Below are 23,562 nucleotides of genomic sequence, written 5' to 3'. Positions count from 1 at the left end.
CTTCTGTCGCAGCAGCAGGGGACGGTCCTCCACCCGAACCTGTCCAGCCTCCACCTCCATGCGTGGAGATTGAGCGGCGGCAGTTGATGCCATTTGACTTGCCTCCTGAAGTCTGTGATATCATTCTGGCAGCCAGGCGTCCCTCCACAAAGTCGGTATACGCCTGCCGGTGGAACAAATTTGTGGCATGGTGCACAGCAAAGGCTGTGGATCCCCTTTCTGCCCCTCTTTCAGAGGTCCTTTTGTCCCTTCTTTCTTTGGCCCGGTAGGGCTCTGCTCTGGCCACTAATAAAGGCTATCTTAATGCATTGCCGGCTTTTCTCAGGCTCCCTGATCAGCCCTCTCTTTTCAAGTCCCCTGTCGTAAATAGATGTTCGAGGCATATGAGCTGCAGATTATACACTGTGCATAGATCGCCATCTGGTGTTGGGCCCGGATGTTTGCAGTTTGTTTTTCCTCTTGGAAAGTCTTTGGAAGTCAAGAGGTTGGTGACTCCTCCTTTGGTTCGTATTGCGCATGGGCTTCGGCTCCATCCTCAGATTGGTTTTTTTCCGCCATCGGGCTCGGATGTAATACTTCGCGCTCCGGTTCCGAACTTTTCCAGGTCAGCGATCGACGCAAAATCCTCGCTCATCGAGATCCTTCAGATAATAAATCATCTTAATCGCCTTCTCTTCGGCACTTCTTCGATTCCGGTCGTCGACGGCGGCCTTCGGGCCTATTCCGGCTCCGGTCTCGGCTGATGGAAAGAACTCCCTTCAAGAAGTGCCCTCGATGTGGGTCCAAATTCCCCCACACCGATCTTCATGAGGTGTGCAACCTCTGCCTCTCCCATGAACACGAGGCCCGAGACTGTCCCGCCTGCAAGTCTTTTAGATCTAAAAAGACTATTCGAGATCGAAGGGCCAGACGCAACATGGCGCACTCCTCGACCTCCGCTCCAGTCGACATCTTCGGGGACGACGTCGAAGCTCCGGGACAGCAGAACATCGAAGAAGAGGACGACGACCTCGTCAGTGCTTCCGAGGCCGACGACTCAGATGTGGAGGACATCACCCCAGCGCAGAGGGTCGTGAGTACTATACCCCCTCCCACACCCACGCCGATACCCAAAAAGGCTTCGGTCACACCTTCGCGCCTAGGCAAGACCAAGGATACTGCTGCTCACAACCCACCTTCGGGCCTGGTAAAGAAGCCTGTTAAGCCTTCCGGCAGCTCGGGCTCAAGCCAGCCTACCAGCGGTACCAAAAGACACCCTTCGGCACCGAAGAAAAAATCGGCCTCCACCTCCACACCGAGCCCAGCACCAAAGCCCTCGGTGTCGAAACCCGCCCTCTCGGTGCCGACCAAACATCATAAGGCCCTCAGCACCGACACTCCCGTGCCGAAGCCTCTTTCGGCACCGAACAAAAAATCGGAGGTCCCGAAGAAGCACGGCTTAGACAAGCCTAAAAAGCCGTCGGCCCCGAAAACCTCGACGCCGACCGAACAACCAGTGTCGCAAGAACTTTTCACACCAGATCCTCTGCAAAAGACACTTACCAAGGATCCAAAAACTGGACATTTGACACGGTCTTCAAAAAAGAGACACTTGGACAAACCAGCTCCACCTCCAAAGAGGAAGGACACTGCTACCTCCCCTTTCAGAGTGCCTTCCCCACCCTCACCACCTCCACCTTCTCCACCCCTGCCTCATCGCTCTCCAACCCTGTCTCCAGACCAAGATGATCTAGGGGACCCTTACTATGATCCAGCAGATGTGCCACAAGACCCCACCCCTACTGGATCTCCAGACCCATGGAATGACTATAACAATCCGGACATCCCAGATGTCCCACAGGATGACCTTTACCCATCTAGGCCATCCCCACCAGAAGATTCGTTAGGCTTTCACCACCTACTACAGAGGGCGGCACATTATCACGGGGTGGAGTTACATACTGACCCAGTGGAGGAAGATTTTCTCCTAGACACCTTCGATAATGCACATAGGTCTACTGCCATTCTACCTATGTTAAAAGGAGTAATCAAACATGCACCGGAGGTTTTTAAAGACCCAGTCAGGGCCAGGGTCCTAAACCCCCGTATAGAGAAAAAATACAAAGCCGCCCCCACAGATCCTTCATACATTAAAGGCCCTGCACCACTGGATTCCTTAGTGGTATCTACAGCTAGGAAGCGTTCAAATTCTCAGGCGTCAGGCGAAGCACCACCACCTGACAAAGAGTCCAATCTCCTAGACGCGTCAGGGAAGCGCACTGCGTCACAAGCCGCCAATATATGGCGTATCGCCAACACGCAAGCGCTATTGGCCAGATACGACAGGGCGCATTATGATGAGTTAGAGACCATCATGCACCATCTCCCTGAAAAATCCAGAAATAGGGCTAATGAATTGATCCAAGAGGGAAAAACAATAACTAATACCTCTATACGCTGTGCCCTAGATGCGGCAGATACAGCCTCCAGGGCCATAAACACCAGTGTCGTTCTCCGTCGCCACGCCTGGCTAAGAGTTTCAGGTTTTAAACCTGAGGTACAAGCCTCCATATTGAACCACCCATTCGACCAACATCATTTATTTGCCCAAAAGTTGATGAAGCCCTCGAAAAGATGAAGAAAGATACTGATACGGCGAAATCCATGGGAGCCCTACAGTCACACACTCCTAGGCGCTCCTTTCGCCGCTCTTCCTTTCGGGGCACAGGCAGGGGCTACTCCTCGGATAGTGCATCCACGTCCTACAAATCCCCTCCTCAATCTACCTTCACAAAGGGTTATCAAAGAGGCGGATACAGAGGTTATAATAATAAAGGCAGAGGCAAGACAAATACCGCCCGCTCTGCCACACCGCCTACCCAATGACTTTCCCCCGCTCCCTCCAGACCATTCCACTCCGGTCGGGGGCAGAATACAACATTTCCTTCACGTCTGGGAGACAATCACCTCAGACAGATGGGTGACCCAAATTATTCATTCAGGGTATTGCCTAGAATTAACATCTACCCCCCCAAACATTCCACCCAGGCAACGCCCAATGTCTCAAGAACATGCCACGTTACTAAAACAGGAGGTAATCTCCCTCCTGCAAAAACAAGCCATAGAGCAGGTCCCCATCAATCAACAAAATTTTGGGGTCTACTCCCTGTACTTTCTGATTCCAAAGAGAGACGAGACTCTACGACCTATCCTAGATCTCAGACCTCTAAACACTTAAATACATTCAGACCATTTTTATATGGTAACCCTTCAACAGGTTCTTCCACTCCTCTCCCAGAACGACTTTCTCACCACTCTGGACTTGAAAGATGCATACTTTCACATCCCAATACACCATGCTCAATCAATCAATCAATCACATTTATAAAGCGCGCTACTCACCCGTAAGGGTCCCAAGGCGCTGGGGGAGGGGGTGGGGGGGGTCAGTGCTCGAAGAGCCAGGTCTTGAGCTGCCTTCTGAAGGAGAGGTGGTCCTGTATGGCGCGAAGATGGCTGGGAAGAGAGTTCCAGGTCTTCGCTGCCAGGAAAGAAAAGGATCTTCCTCCGGCGGTGGCTTTGCAGATGCGGGGTACGGCTGCCAGGGCTTGTCCGGTCGAGCGTAGGGTGCGCGGAGTGTAGAAGGAGACGCGGTGGTTGATGAGTTTTGGTCCGAGGTTGTGCAGGGCTTTGTGTGCGTGGGTGAGGAGTCTGAAGGTGATCCTCTTGTTGACTGGTAGCCAGTGAAGTTTCTTCAGGTGTCCGGAGATGTGGTGGTGGCGGTGTATGTTCAGGATGAGACGTGCGGCAGCGTTCTGGATTCGTTGAAGTTTCCTCTGCAGCTTGATGGTGATGCCGGCTTACAGGGTGTTCCCATAGTCCAAGCGACTGGTGATGAGGGCGTGGGTGACGGTCTTCCTGGTATTGGTGGGGATCCAGCGGAAGATCTTGCGGAGCATGCGGAGGGTGTTGAAGCATGCCGAGGTCACCGAGTTGACCTGTCTGGTCATGGAGAGGGATGAGTCCAGGATGAAGCCGAGGTTGCGTGCGTGGTCGGTGGGTTGGGGAGTGCTGCCTAGGGCGGGAGGCCACCAGGAGTCGTCCCAGGCGGTTGGTGTAGGGCCGAGGATGAGGACCTCCGTCTTCTCTGTATTCAGTTTAAGCCGGCTGTCTGTCATCCAGTTCGCTACTTCCTTCATGCCTTCGTGTAGTTTGGCTCTTGCTGAGGTGGGGTTGTTGGTGAGGGATAAGATGAGCTGGGTGTCGTCGGCGTAGGATATGAGGTTGAGTCCGTGTTTTCGTGCGATGTTCGCCAGGGGGGTCATGTAGATGTTGAAGAGGGTGGGGCTGAGGGAGGATCCTTGGGGGACGCCGCAGATGATCTCCGTGCTGTGGATCTGAAGGGGGGGAGGCGGACTCTTTGAGTTCTTCCGGAGAGGAAGGAGATGATCCATTCCCGGGCCTTGCCTCTGATGCCTGCGTTGCTGAGGCGGCGTATCAGGGTACGGTGGCATACCGTGTCGAAGGCTGCAGAGAGGTCCAGGAGGATGAGGGCCACGGTTTCTCCTTTGTCGGTCAGGGATCTGATGTCGTCCGTGGCTGCGATGTGGGCGGTCTCGGTGCTGTGATTGGCTCTGAAGCCGAACTGTGAGGGGTCGAGTGAGTCGTTGGTTTCCAGGGCGGTGGTGAGTTGAACGTTGACGATTTTCTCAATCACTTTGGCGGGGAACGGTAGGAGCGAGATGGGCCGGAAGTTTTTGAGTTCGGTGGGGTCTGCTGTTGGTTTCTTTAGGAGGGCGTTGATTTCGGCGTGTTTCCAGTTCTCCGGGAAGGTGGCGGTGGTGAAAGACGCGTTGATGACGTCTCGGAGGTGGGGTGTGATGATGTTGTCGGCTTTGTTGAAGATGTGGTGCGGGCAGGGGTCGGATGGTGATCCTGAGTGGATGGAGTTCATGATGCGGGTGATTTCCTCGGTGGTGGTTGGGTTCCAGGTGAGGATGGTGGTGTTGTCGGTGGCGGGTTCCAGTGGTGGGTTCGTGTTGGTAGTGGTGAGGTTGTTGTAGATGTCGGTGATCTTGTGGTGGAAGAAGGCTGCAAGGGAGTCGCAGAGGTCCTGTGAGGGAGGGATGGAGTTGTTTTCTGCGTCGGGGTTGGAGAGTTCTTTGACGATGCCAAATAGTTCCTTGCTGTTGTGGGCGTTGGTGTCTAGTCTGTTCTGGAAGGCTGATTTTCGTGCGGCGCGGAGGCGTGGGTGGCGTTCTTGAGAGCAGACATGTTCTCTTCGGTCTGGTTGAGGCGCCAAGTTTTCTCGAGGTTGCGGCATTCTTTTTTGGAGTCCTTGATGTCGGGGGTGAACCAGGAGTTTTTCCTGTGGTTGTTGGTGTTTGCTTGGGTCTTCAGGGGGGCCAGGAGGTTGGCGCAGTCGGTGATCCAGCTCGTGAGGTTGTTTGCGGCTTTGTTGGGGTCTGTGGTGCTGGTGGGTTGGTTCTGGGAGAGGGTCGATGTGAGTTGTTCCGTGGTGATTCGATTCCATTGTCTTCTTGGTGGTTGCTGGGTGTGGTGGTGCACGGTGGTCTTCTTGAAGCTGAAGTGGACACAGCTGTGGTCCGACCAGGCGAGTACGGTGGTGTGGCTGAAAGAGATGTGTTTGCTGGAGGAGAAGATGGGGTCGAGTGTGTGTCCGGCGTAGTGGGTGGGGGTGTTGACTAGCTGTTTCAGTCCCAGGTTGGCGAGGTTGTCCAGTAAGGCGGTGGTGTTGTTGTCGGTGTGGTTCTCCAGGTGGAAGTTGAGGTCCCCTAGGAGGATGTAGTCGGTGGACGGGAGTGCGTGTGGGCTGACGAAGTCTGCGATGTCTTCGCTGAACTTAGTGCGTGGTCCTGGTGGTCTGTACATGAGGGTGCCTCTGAGGGTGGTCTTGGGGTCGCTGTGGATTGCGAAGTGGAGGTGTTCGGCGTCGGGGAGGTAGTTGTCGACGTGGGTCGAGATGCGGATGGAGTTTTTGTGTGCGATGGCGATGCCTCCTCCGGTGCGGTTGGTGCGGTCTTTCCGGATGATTTTGTAGCCGTCTGGGATGGCTATGGCGATGTTGGGTGCCGAAGAGGGGTTCATCCAGGTCTCGGTGAGGAAGGCGATGTCCGGGTTTGTAGAGTCGATGAGGTTCCACAGTTCGGTGGCGTGCCTGTGGACGGATCGGGTGTTGATCAGGATGCAGTCGAGGTTGTTTCCGTGGGAGTCGTTCTTGATGGGTGCGATGTGTGTTCGTGGGCAGGTGAAGCGGCAGTTGCGGCAGGTGAAGGATCCGTGGGTCCGCTTCGGGGTGGCGTGGTAGCAGCCCGGCGTGCGGCCGGGGTTGAGGGCGGTGAGGGTGGTGGTGCCGTAGGTCAGGCGGGGGTGGTGGATGGGGTGGGGGTCGCGGGGACCAGTGGTTCGGGCGCGGTCCAGGCGCAGACGGGCTTGCCTTCGGCGCGCCAGCGGCGCGCCCGCTGCGCGGCCTCGCAGCGGCCGCCATTTAAGGGGTAGCCGGGGAGGCGGGGTTAGCTGGGAGGCGGGAGGCGGGCGGGTAGGAAAAAGCGGGAAAAAAGCGGCGGAAGGTCTAGAGAACGGCGAGGAGGCCTGAAAAACGAAAAGTACCTCAAAAAGGTACGAAAAAGAGGAGAACAACGGCGGAAGGACGAGGGGGGCGGCGGGGGCGCTCAGGCGAGCAGACACTCGGGAGACACGGAGTAAAAGGGGAGCGCGATCACACACAGGCAGCAATCGGGGACAGGCACTCAGGAAACAAGGAGAGAAGGGGGAGCGCGATCACACACAGACAGGCACTCGGGAAGCAAGGATCACACAGACAGCGAGGGAGAAGGCACGTAGGATCTGGTGGCGCTGTGAGGACAGGGGAGCGACCTACCCTGGGGTCAAGGGTCGCTCACAGAAAGTACCTCAGATTTGTAGTGGACGGGTAACACTACCAGTTCAAGGTGCTCCCGTTCGGGGTAGCAACAGCACCAAGGGTATTCACCAAGTGCCTAGCAGTAGTGGCGGTACACCTCAGAAGACAGCACATTCACGTCTTCCCGTATTTGGACGACTGGCTAATAAAAGCCATGTCCTACGAACAATGTGTGCAACACACCGCCGCTACAATCCAACTACTTTACCAGTTCGGTTTCACGGTGAACCACCTAAAGTCCCACCTGGTACCATCACACACAAAACAATACCTTGGTGCCACCATAGACACCTCAAAAGCCATAGCCTATCCCAATCCTGCCAGGATTGCAAATATACAGGCTCTGCGTCAAATATTCATATGTCAACACTCTCTACCAGCAAGGGTGTTTATGCAACTGATAGGGATGATGGCCTCTTGCATTTTCATAGTGCCCCATGCAAGACTCCAGATGAGTCCACTCCAAGAGTGTTTAGCGCGCCAGTGGAACCAGGCCCAGGGGCAACTGACAGATCTGGTGTTGGTAGACGGTCGCACCCATCGCTCTCTGCAGTGGTGGAACACCACAAACCTTTCCAAAGGTCGACCGTTCCTGGACCCGGTTCCACAAATAATCCTAACAACAGACGCATCGCTCTCCGGCTGGGGAGCTCATCTGTTACATCTCACAGTACAGGGCACATGGACGCCGCAACAGAAGTTACTCCACATCAACCATCTGGAGTTACTGGCAATCTTACTCGCCCTAAAATCCTTCCAGACGCAGATTTCAGGCAAGGCAGTCCTCATTCGCACAGACAACATGACTGCACAGCTCTCTCAATTAGCACAGAGCATATGGAGATGGGCAATTACACAGAAGATCTTTCTCCTGGCCCAACACGTCCCAGGAGTCCAAAACACCGTGGCAGATCTGCTCAGCAGACAAACGCAACAGATTCACGAATGGGAACTTCACCCACAGGTTCTTCACCCGTTCTTTCAGAAGTGGGGGCATCCACAGATAGACCTATTCGCCACCCACGAAAACAAAAAATGCCCAAGCTTCGCCGCCAGATATCCACACCCATTGTCCAAAGGCAATGCGATATGGATGAACTGGTCAAACAAATTTGCATACGCTTTTCCACCTCTCCCACGAATTCCATTAGTGGTGCGAAAGCTACAACAGCATTCCCTAACACTGATCCTAATAGCTCCAACATGGGCCAGACAACCATGGTACACCACACTGCTGGAACTCTCGGTAGTACCACACCAAAAGCTGCACCTCTCACCATGCCTCCTAACCCAGAACCATGGAGAGATCAGGCACCCGGACCCAGCTCAGCTCAACCTTGCGATCTGGCTCCTGAGGTCCTAGAATTTGGATACCTTAACCTTCCCCCTGATTGCATGAATATTATCAGGGAAGCTAGACGCCCTACTACTAGGGCATGCTATGCTGCAAAGTGGAAAAGATTTGTTGTTTACTGCCACAACAACACAATCAACCCTCTAAATGTGTCCATACAGCACATCATATGTTACTTGCTCCATCTACAAAGGTGTAACCTAGCATATACATCCATTCGGTTACACCTCGCAGCAATTGCTGCTTGCTTGCAGAACAGGCAGCACCTATCACTCTTCAGAGTGCCTGCCATCAAGGCCTTTATGGAAGGCCTCAAAAGAGTAATTCCACCCAGAGTGCCACCCTCACCTGTCTGGAACTTTAATATAGTTCTCACAAGGCTAATGGGACCCCCTTTCGAACCATTACATTAATGTGAGCTGCAATTTCTCACATGGAAAACAGCATTTCTAGTGGCCATCACTTCCCTTAGAAGGGTTAGTGAAATACAAGCACTCACTATACAGGAACCTTTTCTCCAAATGCATCAGAACAAGGTTTTACTCCGCACCAACCCAAAATTTCTACCCAAAGTCATTTCTCCATTCCATCTAAACCAGTCGGTAGAATTACCAGTCTTTTTCTCACAACCTCAAACCGTTGCGGAAAGGGCTTTACACACACTGGATGTTAAAAGGGCCTTACTTTACTACAACCAAAGAACACAACCTTTCAGAAAAACCAAACCGCTATTTGTCTCTTTCTCTCCACCACATAAAGGCAACCCTATTTCTAAATCAGGGATAGCTAGGTGGATTGTAAAATGCATACAGATTTGCTACCACAAAGCAAAACGAACGCTTTCTGATGGATACATCTGCCAGTGGATTCCTCACCTTGTGAATATCCCCTGCGCCAGCATTCCACGGAACTTTTCTTCCCCAGCATTCCACGTCGACGTGGGCGACGTCACAATACATCGGCTCCGCACGCGACTCCGTACGACGTCATCGGAGCCATAAGAAGCCCACGTCGGCGTGATGACGTCAGTTCCCTTTTTTCCGCGCCGTCGACGCGCAACGGTTTTTTCCCAGTGCTCTCTAGATACTTTGTAATCTAGTGGTGTATTCTTGTTAAAATCGGAATGTCTTCGACGAGGAAGTCGGGCTTTAAGCCCTGTAGGGAGTGCGGAGGCCTGATGTCCATGACGGATCCGCATCAGAATTGTTTATGGTGTCTCTCTTCTGATCATGATGTGGATGAGTGCGGGTGCTGTAGGAGCATGAATCCTAAAGCACTGAAGGAGAGGAAGACCAAACTCTTCATGAAGAAGATCGGTGAGGAGAAGAGAGGGAGGAAAAAGGAGAAGTCCAGGCGGGAGTCTTCGACTTCGAGGTCGTCGAAGTCGAAGAAGCACCATAAGAAGAGGAAGCATTCTTCTCGGCGTCGGTCCTCGAAGTCTAAGAGGTCGAGGTCGGCTTCGCCTCGTCGACGTCAGAGCAAGATCTTGTCTCCTTCGCCTTCTCCGGATAAGTCTTCGAAGTCTCCCTCTCCGAAGCGGACTCCGGCTCGTTCCCCGACGCCGTCTCCGGCGCCGTCCAAGGCTTCGACTCCTGGTCGGGTGGAATCTGATGTGGAGCAGGAGCAGGAAGAGTCTGTCCCGGTGCCTGATGACTCCGTGGTTCCGGTGGAGGATTCGGAGGAGCCGACGCCGGTGGCTCCACAGGAGGATACAGGGGCAGTTCCTTATCCCCAATTCCCGGCTCCAGGTACGGATCCTTCGGGATTTCTGAATGCCATGTATGGCATTTTTCAGAGAGCATCCTTCCCATCCGGAGCACCAGCAGGTCCCAAGATAGGGGCTTCTATGGCTTTTCTAGGAAACATACCACTAGATGACATCTGCAAAGCAGCGACATGGTCAACACCGCACACTTTCACAAAACATTACTGTGTAGATGTGCAAACCAAGCAACAAGCTAGTGTGGGCCAGGCTGTACTAAAAACACTGTTCCAAACAACTGCAACGGATGCCGGTGGTCACCGCTAGGGTTGGGTACTGCTATATAGTCTATGCACAGTGTATAATCTGCAGCTCATATGCCTCGAACGGAATATGCTACTTACCAGTATGCATCTGTTCTTGGCATGTAGAGCTGCAGATCTATACACGCCCACCCGCCTCCCCGGCTACTTGTATCCGTTCTAGTCTATCTTATTTAGATACAACACACATGGGTTTCTTTACTGTTATTACTACGCTCCATCTTTCCCTGCTGACGAAAAACAATCTGAGGATGGAGCCGAAGCCCATGCGCAATACGAACCAAAGGAGGAGTCACCAACCTCGTGACTTCCAAAGACTTTCCAAGAGGAAAAACAAACTGCAAACATCCGGGCCCTACACCAGATGACGATCTATGCACAGTGTATAGATCTGCAGCTCTACATGCCAAGAACAGATGCATACTGGTAAGTAGCATATTCCTTCTCAAAGACATTACTCACCCTTTCCCACCTATTCAGTTTGTGATGCCACAGTGGGACTTGAATCTGGTTCTTACTTATTTGATGTGCGCTCCTTTTGAGCCGCTTCACAACTGTCCTCTTCGTTTACTAACTTTGAAGACTGCTTTCCTGGTTGCCATCACCTTCGCTAGGCACGTGAGTGAGATCCAGACTCTTTCATGTAAACTTTCTTTTGTGTCGGTTCATCCGGACAAGGTTGTGCTCCGCACTCGTCCTTCCTTCTTGCCAATGGTCATTACTCCCTTCCACATAGGGCAAACTATCACCTTGCCCACTTTCTTTTCGCCTCTGCACCCTTCCACTGAGGAAGAGAGGCTCCATCGTCAGGACCCAAAACATGTGCTCGCATTCTATCTGAAGCGCACACAACCGTTCTGGGTGGATGACCATCTCTATGCTGGCTACGTAGGTGCCAAGAAAGGCCGTGCTGTACTCAAGAGGACTATCTCTTGCTGGGTTGTCGTGTGTATCAAAGCCTGTTATTCTCTGGCTAAAAAGGAACCACCGGTGGTGTTGCGCACCCATTCTACCAGGGCGACAGCAGCTACTACTGCTTTGGGACGTGGTTTCCCCCTGCAAGACATCTGTCTAAGTCAATTCTTAAGACATTGTAAGTGCAGTGCTGCCATTAAGAGTATGTAGTGCTGGGAGTTTGTCATTATGAACTCCACAGTGCCATAGTGGGTGCTCTGAGAACTGGGACGTTTGGTATCAAACTTCTCAGCACATTAAACCCACACTGATGCCAGTGTGGGATTCAAAGACAAATGCACACAGAGGACATCTTAGAGATGCCCCCTGATATACGACGTACTACTGGTGTCCAGGCTGAGTAGCTGCTTTCAGCTGCCACCACAAGACATGTTTCTGGACCCCTGGGTCAAGAGCCTGCTGCTCTTGGGGGCCTGAAACAATGCACATCCTGGGACGAGGTGCCAAGCCTCCTCCCCCAGGATGGCAGGGTCCACGAAGGGGAAGCTTCAAAGGTTTGCCGCCTTTGTGAGCTTCCCCAGGCCACCTGCTGCTTTCAGCATCTGGTCCTCACTGGTTCTGACCTACACTTTAGGCAGGAGAACCGGCGAGAAAAACAAGTGAGGAAGAGAGGTGTGCCCACCTCTGCCAAATCCACCGCTCAGGTGGGGGAGGTGAGGTGAAGTGCAACTCTCAGTCCCCGCCATCTTGCAGATTGGGGGACTCGGCCAACCAGGGAAAGGCTCATGCCCCACTCCCACAGGAGGGTGGCATAATAGGAAGTGTACCCACCCCAGGGAAGGGACTCATTGGTCCCAACCTTTTACCTACCTGTAACGCCCCTAAATCTAGTATTTAGGAGCACCCCTGAACCTTGCTTCCGCAGACAAACCATTAGAAGGAGAAGAAGGACCGAACAGCTGTGCCGAAGCTAACCAGAGGAAGATGCCTACTGACTTGGCCCCAGTCCTACCGGCCTGTCTCCACCTCGAACCTGCTCCTGTAAAATCCCGGTGTGTCCTGCAGCCAGCCACCTCGAAAACCCCGTTGGACCTGCCTACCTTCAACCACAAAGACTGTGTCTCCCATGAACTCCGGATTTTTTCATCAACAACCTCTGGCCCCTGCCAAAAACCGCAAATCCGCACCACTCTGCACCGGCCGTCCATGTCCCAAGCTCGAGTTGACAAACACCACAAGGAGGCCTCCCCGGCGATCCTGACCCGAGGTCTGGCGCCCCCTTACCTGCCTCCAGCCGACGCCTGCTGCCTCAAACCGGAAGGTCCCCCCAACCGCAACAAGGAGCTTGTAAGAAGAGCCGACCCTAAAAGGCACCCCTGCACCCGATGCCCCATGGCCTTGGGTGGCCCAACAGACAGTGCCTAACCAACCCCCAACATCCCAACTTACCTCTCCAAGTGGTGGTCACACCCAGAAGACCTTCGTCCCGAGCCTGCAGTGCTTTTGCAAACCGGAGAATCCCCGTTGAAAGCTACAGTGCGTCCGACGCCAAAACAGTACTCTGCAACCAGCGGCCCCAGTGGGTGATCTTTTGTGCTGGCCTAAACCCCCATTTGCCCTGAGCTTAAGTGCAGGAGCTTTACTCCCACAACCCAGTGGCCTGCTCGTCAGCAGCCTCCAACCGGAGGCCCCCTATCCCCCATTGGATAACATTGGACCTCAGCACTGCACCCGTTAGAAAAGTAATTTCAAAAGTAACTTACCTTTAATTTTACTAAAAATCCTATTCAAAGTATATGTACTGTATCCTGGAAATAATTGCATTATTAGTAACACTATTGTGATCAAAACAAAGTACATTTACCATTGCAATTCAAACTGTTACAACTGTATATTTACTGCAAAGTATTTATCACTTACTTGTGCCAGGCTTGATTGGTTCTAGGAAATAAAAAAACTTAAGAATATTTTTATACAAAAACAATTGGTCTGAAGTTCAGTCTTTGAGTGTGTGAAATCATTTGCTGACTAAGTGTGTAAAACAAATGCTTAACACTGTTCTCTGATAAAGCCTTACTGCTCGCCCACACTACCACAAATAGAGAGTGAGGTGCTATCTACTTTACCTCTGCCTACCTTTGGAGTTCCACTGGACTCTATGCACACTATACCTCACTTTGGTATAGTATATACCGAGCCAGCTTCCTACACACAACAGAAGAGAAGTACTGATATGTTTTCGACAAAATAAACCAAGAGTCTGAAGTGAAAACAGGCATGATCTGCAGGCCGTTTCTACAACCTAACTTTGATGTAGAACATTACTTGGGTAAAAGAGACCATTAAAACACGAACTACTAAACTTTTCTTCAATCAGCCTAAAATCTACAGAGGTTTAAAAAGAGATTGGAGAAAGTTGACTTGTTCAAATGGAGTTATGTGTATTTGTAGAGCTTGCGAATCACACTTGTGAGCATGTCCTTTATAGGCTGCGCCTAGGCAGTGTCTAGATGAAAAGACAGGCCTTCAGTTTCTTGATGAACACAAGAAGTGAGGAGGCAGCTCTGATGTTAAGGATCAGGTCTTTCCAGGCTTTGGGGGCAAGGGAGGAGAAAGCAAGACCTCTGGCTCTGGTTTGTAAATATGGGGGCAGTGTGTGCGAGTAAGAGTCTGGCTGGGCTAAGATGTCTGATGGATCTGTGGAAGTTCATGCTATTGTTAAGATGGAGTTTAGGAGTGCTGCTCACCACCCACTTCCATGCTGTTAGAGTTGGCTCCTTAGCTGTCTTAAAGCTCTAGTTCACTTTCATTGACAAAATACAGTCTGTACATTAAACATACTAGGGTTCTTTTGAAGCATAATGTACACTTAATCTCTTCTGCTTTGCAGTCACTGGACCTCGCAGAGTACAATGTTCTTTTTGCTCTAAGCTTCACAACTCCCGCCTTTGATTCGGACATCGCGCCCACGTTTGGGACCCTGCTGGCCACTGTCAACGTTGTGCTGAGCATGCTCGGGGAGGTATGTTATCCATTTCTATTGGAGAAAAACAAAAGGTACCTGGGGAGGTAGGTGGCTCTGCTGGTTATCAAGGAGCACATCTCAGTGGGTGGGTGCGTGGGGTGGGATGGGAGGAGGGGTGGGTGCGTGGGGTGGGATGGGGGTGGTGTTTGTGTGTGTGTGTGTGTGCATCTTATACAAAGTGATCTAGTAATCTTTTTGACCACTGACTGATTAGTTTCTTTACCCACATAGTTATGAAAGTTGCTTTCATGTCTGCAGGTCGATAAAAAGGAGCCTCCTTCACAAGCACAAGGACTCTTTTCATCCACAGAGGAAAACAAGACCCTGAAGTGAGTATATGCAGCTGCAGTCTGTCGGGCTGCAGCTGGTGCCATTTCTTTTTTCTTTTCTGAGGCTTCTGATGTGTTTTGTCTGTGCACACTTTGTTGCCTAAGGGGCTACAACACAAGCTACAGTGTGTCACTAATGCTGTCGCTTCATCACAGAAGGGAATGTTGGAGCAATAGATAGTGTGCCCTACACCTTCTATTTTTTTTCCTCCTGCAAGCTCGTCCTTAACCTCCCCTTCATGCTTGCCATTCCTATCCCCTGCATGCTTGCCATTAGTCTCCTCTGCACGTTTGTCCTGTCTCTCCCCTGCATGTTTGCTTATCTTGTCACTGCATATTTGCTCTTTCTCTCCTGTGTGTTTTCATTTCCTTTTTGTTCATGTTTTCCCTTCCTCTCCCATGTATGTTTGCCTTTACTTTGCCTTTCTTCACCCTAATTTTTGCCATTCCACACCCTGGACGTGCTGTTTCTCCTTCATTTTATATTTTCCCTTACTTAACCCTATGTTTTTCTTTTTCCTCTTGCTTTCCTTTTCCGACATAGCTTACCCTTCCTAATTCTGTTTTCTTCGATCTGATAGAGACTTCTAGCTGCAGATTCCTTACCTTTGAATTTCCCAGGTGTCAGGCTGGATCTGCGTGCTTTTGCGTGAGCAGTATCCAATGCGCGCACCATCTGGTGGCTCCATTCGGCTCCAGGTGACACCGTCGGGGTCGGTTATAGCGTCACTGCCACCTATATAGGTTTCACCCAGGCGTGCAGACATCAGTTCTTTTCTTTCCATGCCAGTTAATCGCCGATCTAGGAAGAGCTACCCCTCTGTTGATTTTTGAAAGATTTTTAGACTTTTTGTCGACTTCTTTTTTAGGTCTCGGCCTGACGTCAGCAGCGCATGCGCTGCTCTCATCATACGAGACTTCTTGGAATCAATATGATTCCAGAAGCCTCGTCTCGGCTCTGCCTTCAGCTTTCATTCGTACACGTCGTTTGGCGTCACAAATTATGCCAAAGGCAGTGCAATGATTGCACTGAAGGCATGCCAATCCTTCCTTGTTGCCACCCTGTCTCCTTTTAGGCACGCCCACCGGGATTGGATCATTTACGGGCGGATTTACACTCTTTCCTTTAAAGGACTCAAAGCACTATTTTTTTCTCATTTGCAGCACCGTCCACACACTTGTAATGGCCGCAGACAGCTTCTCTTGCTTCAGCCCCCCACCCTCGCAAAATGTGGAATTCTGCTGCATCATAAACGCACCTGATCTCTCTGGTATTTAGCTTTTTAAAGCAATCTATTCATGCATTCATTTGCGCATTATGATAAGCTGGCGAGTATATTTCGTGTGAGGCGGGGTTGGACTACAGAGGTATGTATGAATGGTCCTAGTTAAGGATACAATGTATATTTGTAATACATGTTCTTGTTTGCGGACATGAACCCAGTGGTCTTCGGGGTAGTTAGCCAGGCCTTGGAAGAAACGTGGGCTCTCGTCACACAGGGAGTACAGCATCATCTTGGATCTTGCACGGCAAGGATGCAATGAGCCCCAGTGGGGGGGGCACCGCTTAGAGGTGATGCAGACACACCACAGAATGAACACAAGTGCCTTTTGTGCACCCGGCATGTGTGTCTGTTGTGACTCCGCGCTTGTGCCCTGGTGCTGTGCACAGGGAAGCAGGGCTGCGGGAACAGAGGCGCCTGGGGGGGTACTCGGCCTTTGTGTACATTATCGTGACCCTCTGTCGTGCAGCAGCTCAGTGCTGTATTTAACGATTGGAGGAGATGAGACCCCCTGATGTACACACACTCGCTGTGCATCAAGAGGCAGAGAACCAGGTCAGCAGAGCTGCTGTAGAGCCGGAGAAACAAGGTCAGCAGAGCTGCTGTAGAGCTGGAGAAACCAGGTCAGCAGAGCTGCTTTAGAGCCATAGAACCAGGTCAGCAGAGCTGCTTAAGAGCCATAGAACAAGGTCAGCAGAGCTGCTCTAGAGCCTAAGAACCAGGTCAGCAGAGCTGCTCTAGAGCCTAAGAACCAGGTCAGCAGAGCTGCTCTAGAGCCAGGGAACCAGGTGAGCAGAGCTGCTGTAGAGCCATAAACACCAGGTCAGCAGAGCTGCTTTAGAGCCAGAGAACCAGGTCAGCAGAGCTGCTTTATAGCCAGAGAACCAGGTCAGCAGAGCTCCTCTGGAGCCTAAGAACCAGGTCAGCAGAGCTGCTCTAGAGCCTAAGAACCAGGTCAGCAGAGCTGCTCTAAAGCCAGAGAACCAGGTCAGCAGAGCAGCTTTAGAGCCAGAGAACCAGGGTCAGCAGAGCTGCTTTAGAGCCAGAGAACCAGGTCAGCAGAGCTGCTCTAGAGCCAGAAACCCAGGCCAGCAGAATTGCTTTAGAGCCATAGAACCGGGTCAGCAGAGCTGCTTTAGAGCCAGGGAACCAGGTCAGCAGAGCCATTGTAAAGCCAGAGGACCAGGTCAGCAGAGCTACTCTAGAGCCTAAGAACCAGGTCAGCAGAGCTGCTGTAGAGCCAGAGAACCAGGTCAGCAGAGCTGCTATAGAGCCAGAAAAACAGGTCAGCAGAGCTGCTCTAGCTGACACTGCCTGACTGACACTGAACGAATGACACTGACCGACTGACACTCACTGACACTGACTGACTGACGCTGATTGACACTGACTGACTGTCACTGACCGACTGACACTCACTTTCACTCACTGACACTCACTGACTGACTGACACTCACTGACTAACATTGACTGACACACACTGCCTGACACACTGCCTGACACACTGCCTGACACACTGCCTGACACACACTGCCTGACACACACTGCCTGACACACACTGCCTGACACACACTGCCTGACACACACTGCCTGACACACACTGCCTGACACACACTGCCTGACACACACTGCCTGACACAGACTGACTGACTCTGACTGACTGACTATGACTGGCTGAAACTGACTGACACTGACTGAATGATAATGACTGACACTGACTGACAATGACTGGCTGACACCGACTTAAACTGACTGACTGACACTGACTGACTGACACTGACTGACTGACACTGACTGAATGACACTGACTGAATGACACTGACTGAATGACACTGACTGAATGACACTGACTGAATGACACTGACTGAATGACACTGACTGATACTGACTGACCTGACCTGACTGAATGACACTGAGTGACCTGACTGACTGACACTGACTTAAACTGACTGACACTGACTTAAACTGACTGACACTGACTTAAACTGACTGACACTGACTTAAACTGACTGACACTGACTTAAACTGACTGACACTGACTTAAACTGACTGACTGACTGGCTGACACTGACTGACTGACTGGCTGACACTGACTGACTGACTGACTGACACTGACTGACTGACTGACACTGACTGACTGACTGACACTGACTGACTGACTGACACTGACTGACTGACTCTGACTGACTGACTCTGACTGACTGACACTGACTGACTGACACTGACTGACTGACACTGACTGAATGACACTGACTGAATGACACTGACTGAATGACACTGACTGAATGACACTGACTGAATGACACTGACTGAATGACACTGACTGAATGACACTGACTGAATGACACTGACTGAATGATACTGACTGACCTGACTGAATGACACTGAGTGACCTGACTGACTGACACTGAGTGACCTGACTGACTGACACTGACTTAAACTGACTGACACTGACTTAAACTGACTGACACTGACTTAAACTGACTGACACTGACTTAAACTGACTGACTGACACTGACTGACTGACTGACTGACTGAGACTGACTGACTGAGACTGACTGACACTGACTGACTGACACTGACTGACTGACACTGACTGACTGACACTGACTGACTGACACTGACTGACACTGACTGAATGACACTGACTGAATGACACTGACTGACTCTGACTGAATGACACTGACTGAATGACACTGACTGAATGACACTGACTGATACTGACTGACCTGACTGAATGACACTGAGTGACCTGACTGACTGACACTGACTTAAACTGACTGACACTGACTTAAACTGACTGACACTGACTTAAACTGACTGACTGACACTGACTGACTGACTGACTGACTGAACACTGACTGACTGGCTGACACTGACTGACTGGCTGACACTGACTGACTGACACTGACTGACTGACTGACACTGACTGACTGACACTGACTGACTGACTGACACTGACTGACTGACTGGCTGACACTGACTGACACTGACTGACTGACTGACACTGACTGACTGACTGACACTGACTGACTGACACTGACTGACAGTCACTGACAGTCACTGACTGACTGTCACTGACTGACAGTCACTGACTGACTGTCACTGACTGACAGTCACTGACTGACAGTCACTGACTGACAGTCACTGACTGACAGTCACTGACTGACAGTCACTGACTGACAGTCACTGACTGACAGTCACTGACTGACTGACTGACACTGACTGACTGACTGACACTGACTGACTGACTGACACTGACTGACTGACTGACACTGACTGACGCTCACTGACTGACTGACACTGACTGACGCTCACTGACTGACGCTCACTGACTGACGCTCACTGACTGATGCTCACTGACTGACTGACACTGACTGACTGACACTGACTGACTGACACTGACTGACTGACTGGCTGACACTGACTGACTGACTGGCTGACACTGACTGACTGACTGGCTGACACTGACTGACTGACTGACTGACACTGACTGACTGACTGACTGACACTGACTGACACTGACTGAATGACACTGACTGAATGACACTGACTGAATGACACTGACTGAATGATACTGACTGACCTGACTGAATGATACTGACTGACCTGACTGAATGACACTGACTGAATGACACTGACTGACTGACACTGACTGACTGACTGACACTGACTGGCTGACACTGACTTAAACTGACACTGACTGACTGACTGACACTGACTTAAACTGACTGACTGACACTGACTGACTGGCTGACACTGACTGACTGACTGGCTGACACTGACTGACTGACACTGGACTGACACTCACTGACTAACTGACACTGACTGACCAACACTCACTGACACTGACTGACTGACTAACTGACACTCACTGACTGACACTGACTGACACTCACTGACACTCACTGACTGACACTGACTGACTGACACTGACACTGACTGACAGTCACTGACTGACTGACACTGACTGACAGTCACTGACAGTCACTGACAGTCACTGACTGACTGTCACTGACTGACAGTCACTGACTGACTGTCACTGACTGACTGTCACTGACTGACAGTCACTGACTGACAGTCACTGACTGACAGTCACTGACTGACAGTCACTGACTGACAGTCACTGACTGACAGTCACTGACTGACTGACACTGACTGACAGTCACTGACTGACAGTCACTGACTGACTGACTGACACTGACTGACTGACTGACTGACACTGACTGACTGACTGACACTGACTGACTGACTGACACTGACTGACGCTCACTGACTGACTGACACTGACTGACGCTCACTGACTGACGCTCACTGACTGACTGACACTGACTGACTGACACTGACTGATACTGACTGACCTGACCTGACTGAATGACACTGAGTGACCTGACTGACTGACACTGACTTAAACTGACTGACACTGACTTAAACTGACTGACACTGACTTAAACTGACTGACACTGACTTAAACTGACTGACACTGACTTAAACTGACTGACACTGACTTAAACTGACTGACTGACTGGCTGACACTGACTGACTGACTGGCTGACACTGACTGACTGACTGACTGACACTGACTGACTGACTGACACTGACTGACTGACTGACACTGACTGACTGACTCTGACTGACTGACTCTGACTGACTGACACTGACTGACTGACACTGACTGAATGACACTGACTGAATGACACTGACTGAATGACACTGACTGAATGACACTGACTGAATGACACTGACTGAATGACACTGACTGAATGACACTGACTGAATGATACTGACTGACCTGACTGAATGACACTGAGTGACCTGACTGACTGACACTGAGTGACCTGACTGACTGACACTGACTTAAACTGACTGACACTGACTTAAACTGACTGACACTGACTTAAACTGACTGACACTGACTTAAACTGACTGACTGACACTGACTGACTGACTGACTGACTGAGACTGACTGACTGAGACTGACTGACACTGACTGACTGACACTGACTGACTGACACTGACTGACTGACACTGACTGACTGACACTGACTGACTGACACTGACTGAATGACACTGACTGACTCTGACTGAATGACACTGACTGAATGACACTGACTGATACTGACTGACCTGACTGAATGACACTGAGTGACCTGACTGACTGACACTGACTTAAACTGACTGACACTGACTTAAACTGACTGACACTGACTTAAACTGACTGACTGACACTGACTGACTGACTGACTGACTGAACACTGACTGACTGGCTGACACTGACTGACTGGCTGACACTGACTGACTGACACTGACTGACTGACTGACACTGACTGACTGACACTGACTGACTGACTGACACTGACTGACTGACTGGCTGACACTGACTGACACTGACTGACTGACTGACACTGACTGACTGACTGACACTGACTGACTGACACTGACAGTCACTGACTGACTGTCACTGACTGACAGTCACTGACTGACTGTCACTGACTGACAGTCACTGACTGACAGTCACTGACTGACAGTCACTGACTGACAGTCACTGACTGACAGTCACTGACTGACTGACTGACACTGACTGACTGACTGACACTGACTGACTGACTGACACTGACTGACTGACTGACACTGACTGACGCTCACTGACTGACGCTCACTGACTGACTGACACTGACTGACGCTCACTGACTGACGCTCACTGACTGACGCTCACTGACTGACTGACACTGACTGACTGACACTGACTGACTGACACTGACTGACTGACTGGCTGACACTGACTGACTGACTGGCTGACACTGACTGACTGACTGGCTGACACTGACTGACTGACTGACTGACACTGACTGACTGACTGACTGACACTGACTGACACTGACTGAATGACACTGACTGAATGACACTGACTGAATGACACTGACTGAATGATACTGACTGACCTGACTGAATGACACTGACTGAATGACACTGACTGACTGACACTGACTGACTGACTGACACTGACTGGCTGACACTGACTTAAACTGACACTGACTGACTGACTGACACTGACTTAAACTGACTGACTGACACTGACTGACTGGCTGACACTGACTGACTGGCTGACACTGACTGACTGACTGGCTGACACTGACTGACTGACACTGGACTGACACTCACTGACTAACTGACACTGACTGACCAACACTCACTGACACTGACTGACTGACTAACTGACACTCACTGACTGACACTGACTGACACTCACTGACACTCACTGACTGACACTGACTGACTGACACTGACACTGACTGACAGTCACTGACTGACTGACACTGACTGACAGTCACTGACAGTCACTGACAGTCACTGACTGACTGTCACTGACTGACAGTCACTGACAGTCACTGACTGACTGTCACTGACTGACTGTCACTGACTGACAGTCACTGACTGACAGTCACTGACTGACAGTCACTGACTGACAGTCACTGACTGACAGTCACTGACTGACAGTCACTGACTGACACTGACTGACAGTCACTGACTGACAGTCACTGACTGACTGACTGACACTGACTGACTGACTGACACTGACTGACTGACTGACACTGACTGACTGACTGACACTGACTGACGCTCACTGACTGACGCTCACTGACTGACGCTCACTGACTGACGCTCACTGACTGACGCTCACTGACTGACTGACACTGACTGACTGACACTGACTGACTGACTGACACTGACTGACTGACACTGACTGACTGACACTGACTGACCGACTCTCACTGACACTCACTGACTGACACTCACTGACTGACACTCACTGACTGACACTCACTGACTGACACTCACTGACTGACACTCACTGACTGACACTCACTGACTGACACTGACTGACTGACACTGACTGACTGTCACTGGCTGAAACTCACTGACTGAAACTCACTGACTGACACTCACTGACTGACACTCACTGACTGACACTCACTGACTGACTGACACTGACTGACATTAGGTCTCGCCTTTCATTAAGTTAAAGCCATTTGCTTTGCTATACAATACCATTAGCAAAGCAAATGGCTTTAACTTAATCAAAGACGAGACCTATTGCATTTTCGATGCTTGTTTTCTGGAAGTGTTGAGGATGTCTTCTAAAAGGACAGGGTTAAAAGCATATGGCGCCTGTCACCGCACCATGTCGGTTACCAACCGCCACTTCATCTGCCTCTGGTGTCTCAAGCGTGATCACAACTCGAAGTCGTGCTCGGGATGTCGGCCATGGCTCGACGCCAGCCAGAGAGAGACTGCGGAGATCCCGATCAAAGAAGAGGAGGTGGCGGGACCGCTCCCGGAGCCCTGGTCCTCTTCCTCCCATTTGAGGTCCTTGGAACACTCTGGAAAGAGGCACAAGAAAAACCAAAGAGTTTTACGAGACCATGTGCCTCGTATTTGAGCGGGCTGACCCCTCTGAGGCTTCAGGGTCGGAGGGGGCCTCATCGGATTAGACTCTGCGCCAATGAGACCTTCCCCGGTGTTGGACCACAAGTCAGCACCGGCTGTGCTATCGCCATTCTTATCCCTAATGAGTCGGATCGGCGTCGCTTGATGCCAGTGCGGGTAGAGCCCAGTGGTCCTTTTCAAGACTGTTCAGGCACGGGAGAAGACTGGGAGGGAGGGGTCTATGGACCCTTTGGAACACCAGGATAAGTCTGGAACAGATGGAC

At 51.1% G+C, this 23,562-nt stretch overlaps 1 protein-coding gene across 2 annotated transcripts in view; it reads left to right on the top strand.

Moving 5' to 3' along the window:
• The window catches only part of NUP188 (nucleoporin 188), a 1,223,536-nt gene that overhangs the window by 1,150,370 nt on the left and 49,604 nt on the right, over positions 1-23,562 (top strand). For both annotated transcript variants that reach the window (XM_085614037.1, XM_085614036.1), the window contains exons 41-42: positions 14,104-14,235; positions 14,497-14,567. In XM_085614037.1, the coding sequence (XP_085470163.1) occupies positions 14,104-14,235; positions 14,497-14,567 (203 nt within the window). The remainder of the gene's footprint in view (positions 1-14,103; positions 14,236-14,496; positions 14,568-23,562) is intronic.

The sequence above is a fragment of the Triturus cristatus genome, chromosome 1_2 (assembly GCF_964204655.1).
Source record: "Triturus cristatus chromosome 1_2, aTriCri1.1, whole genome shotgun sequence".
Taxonomy (NCBI): Eukaryota; Metazoa; Chordata; class Amphibia; order Caudata; family Salamandridae; genus Triturus; species Triturus cristatus.
Note: the sequence above shows the minus strand (reverse complement) of the source record. Positions and strands in the feature narration are given on the sequence as shown.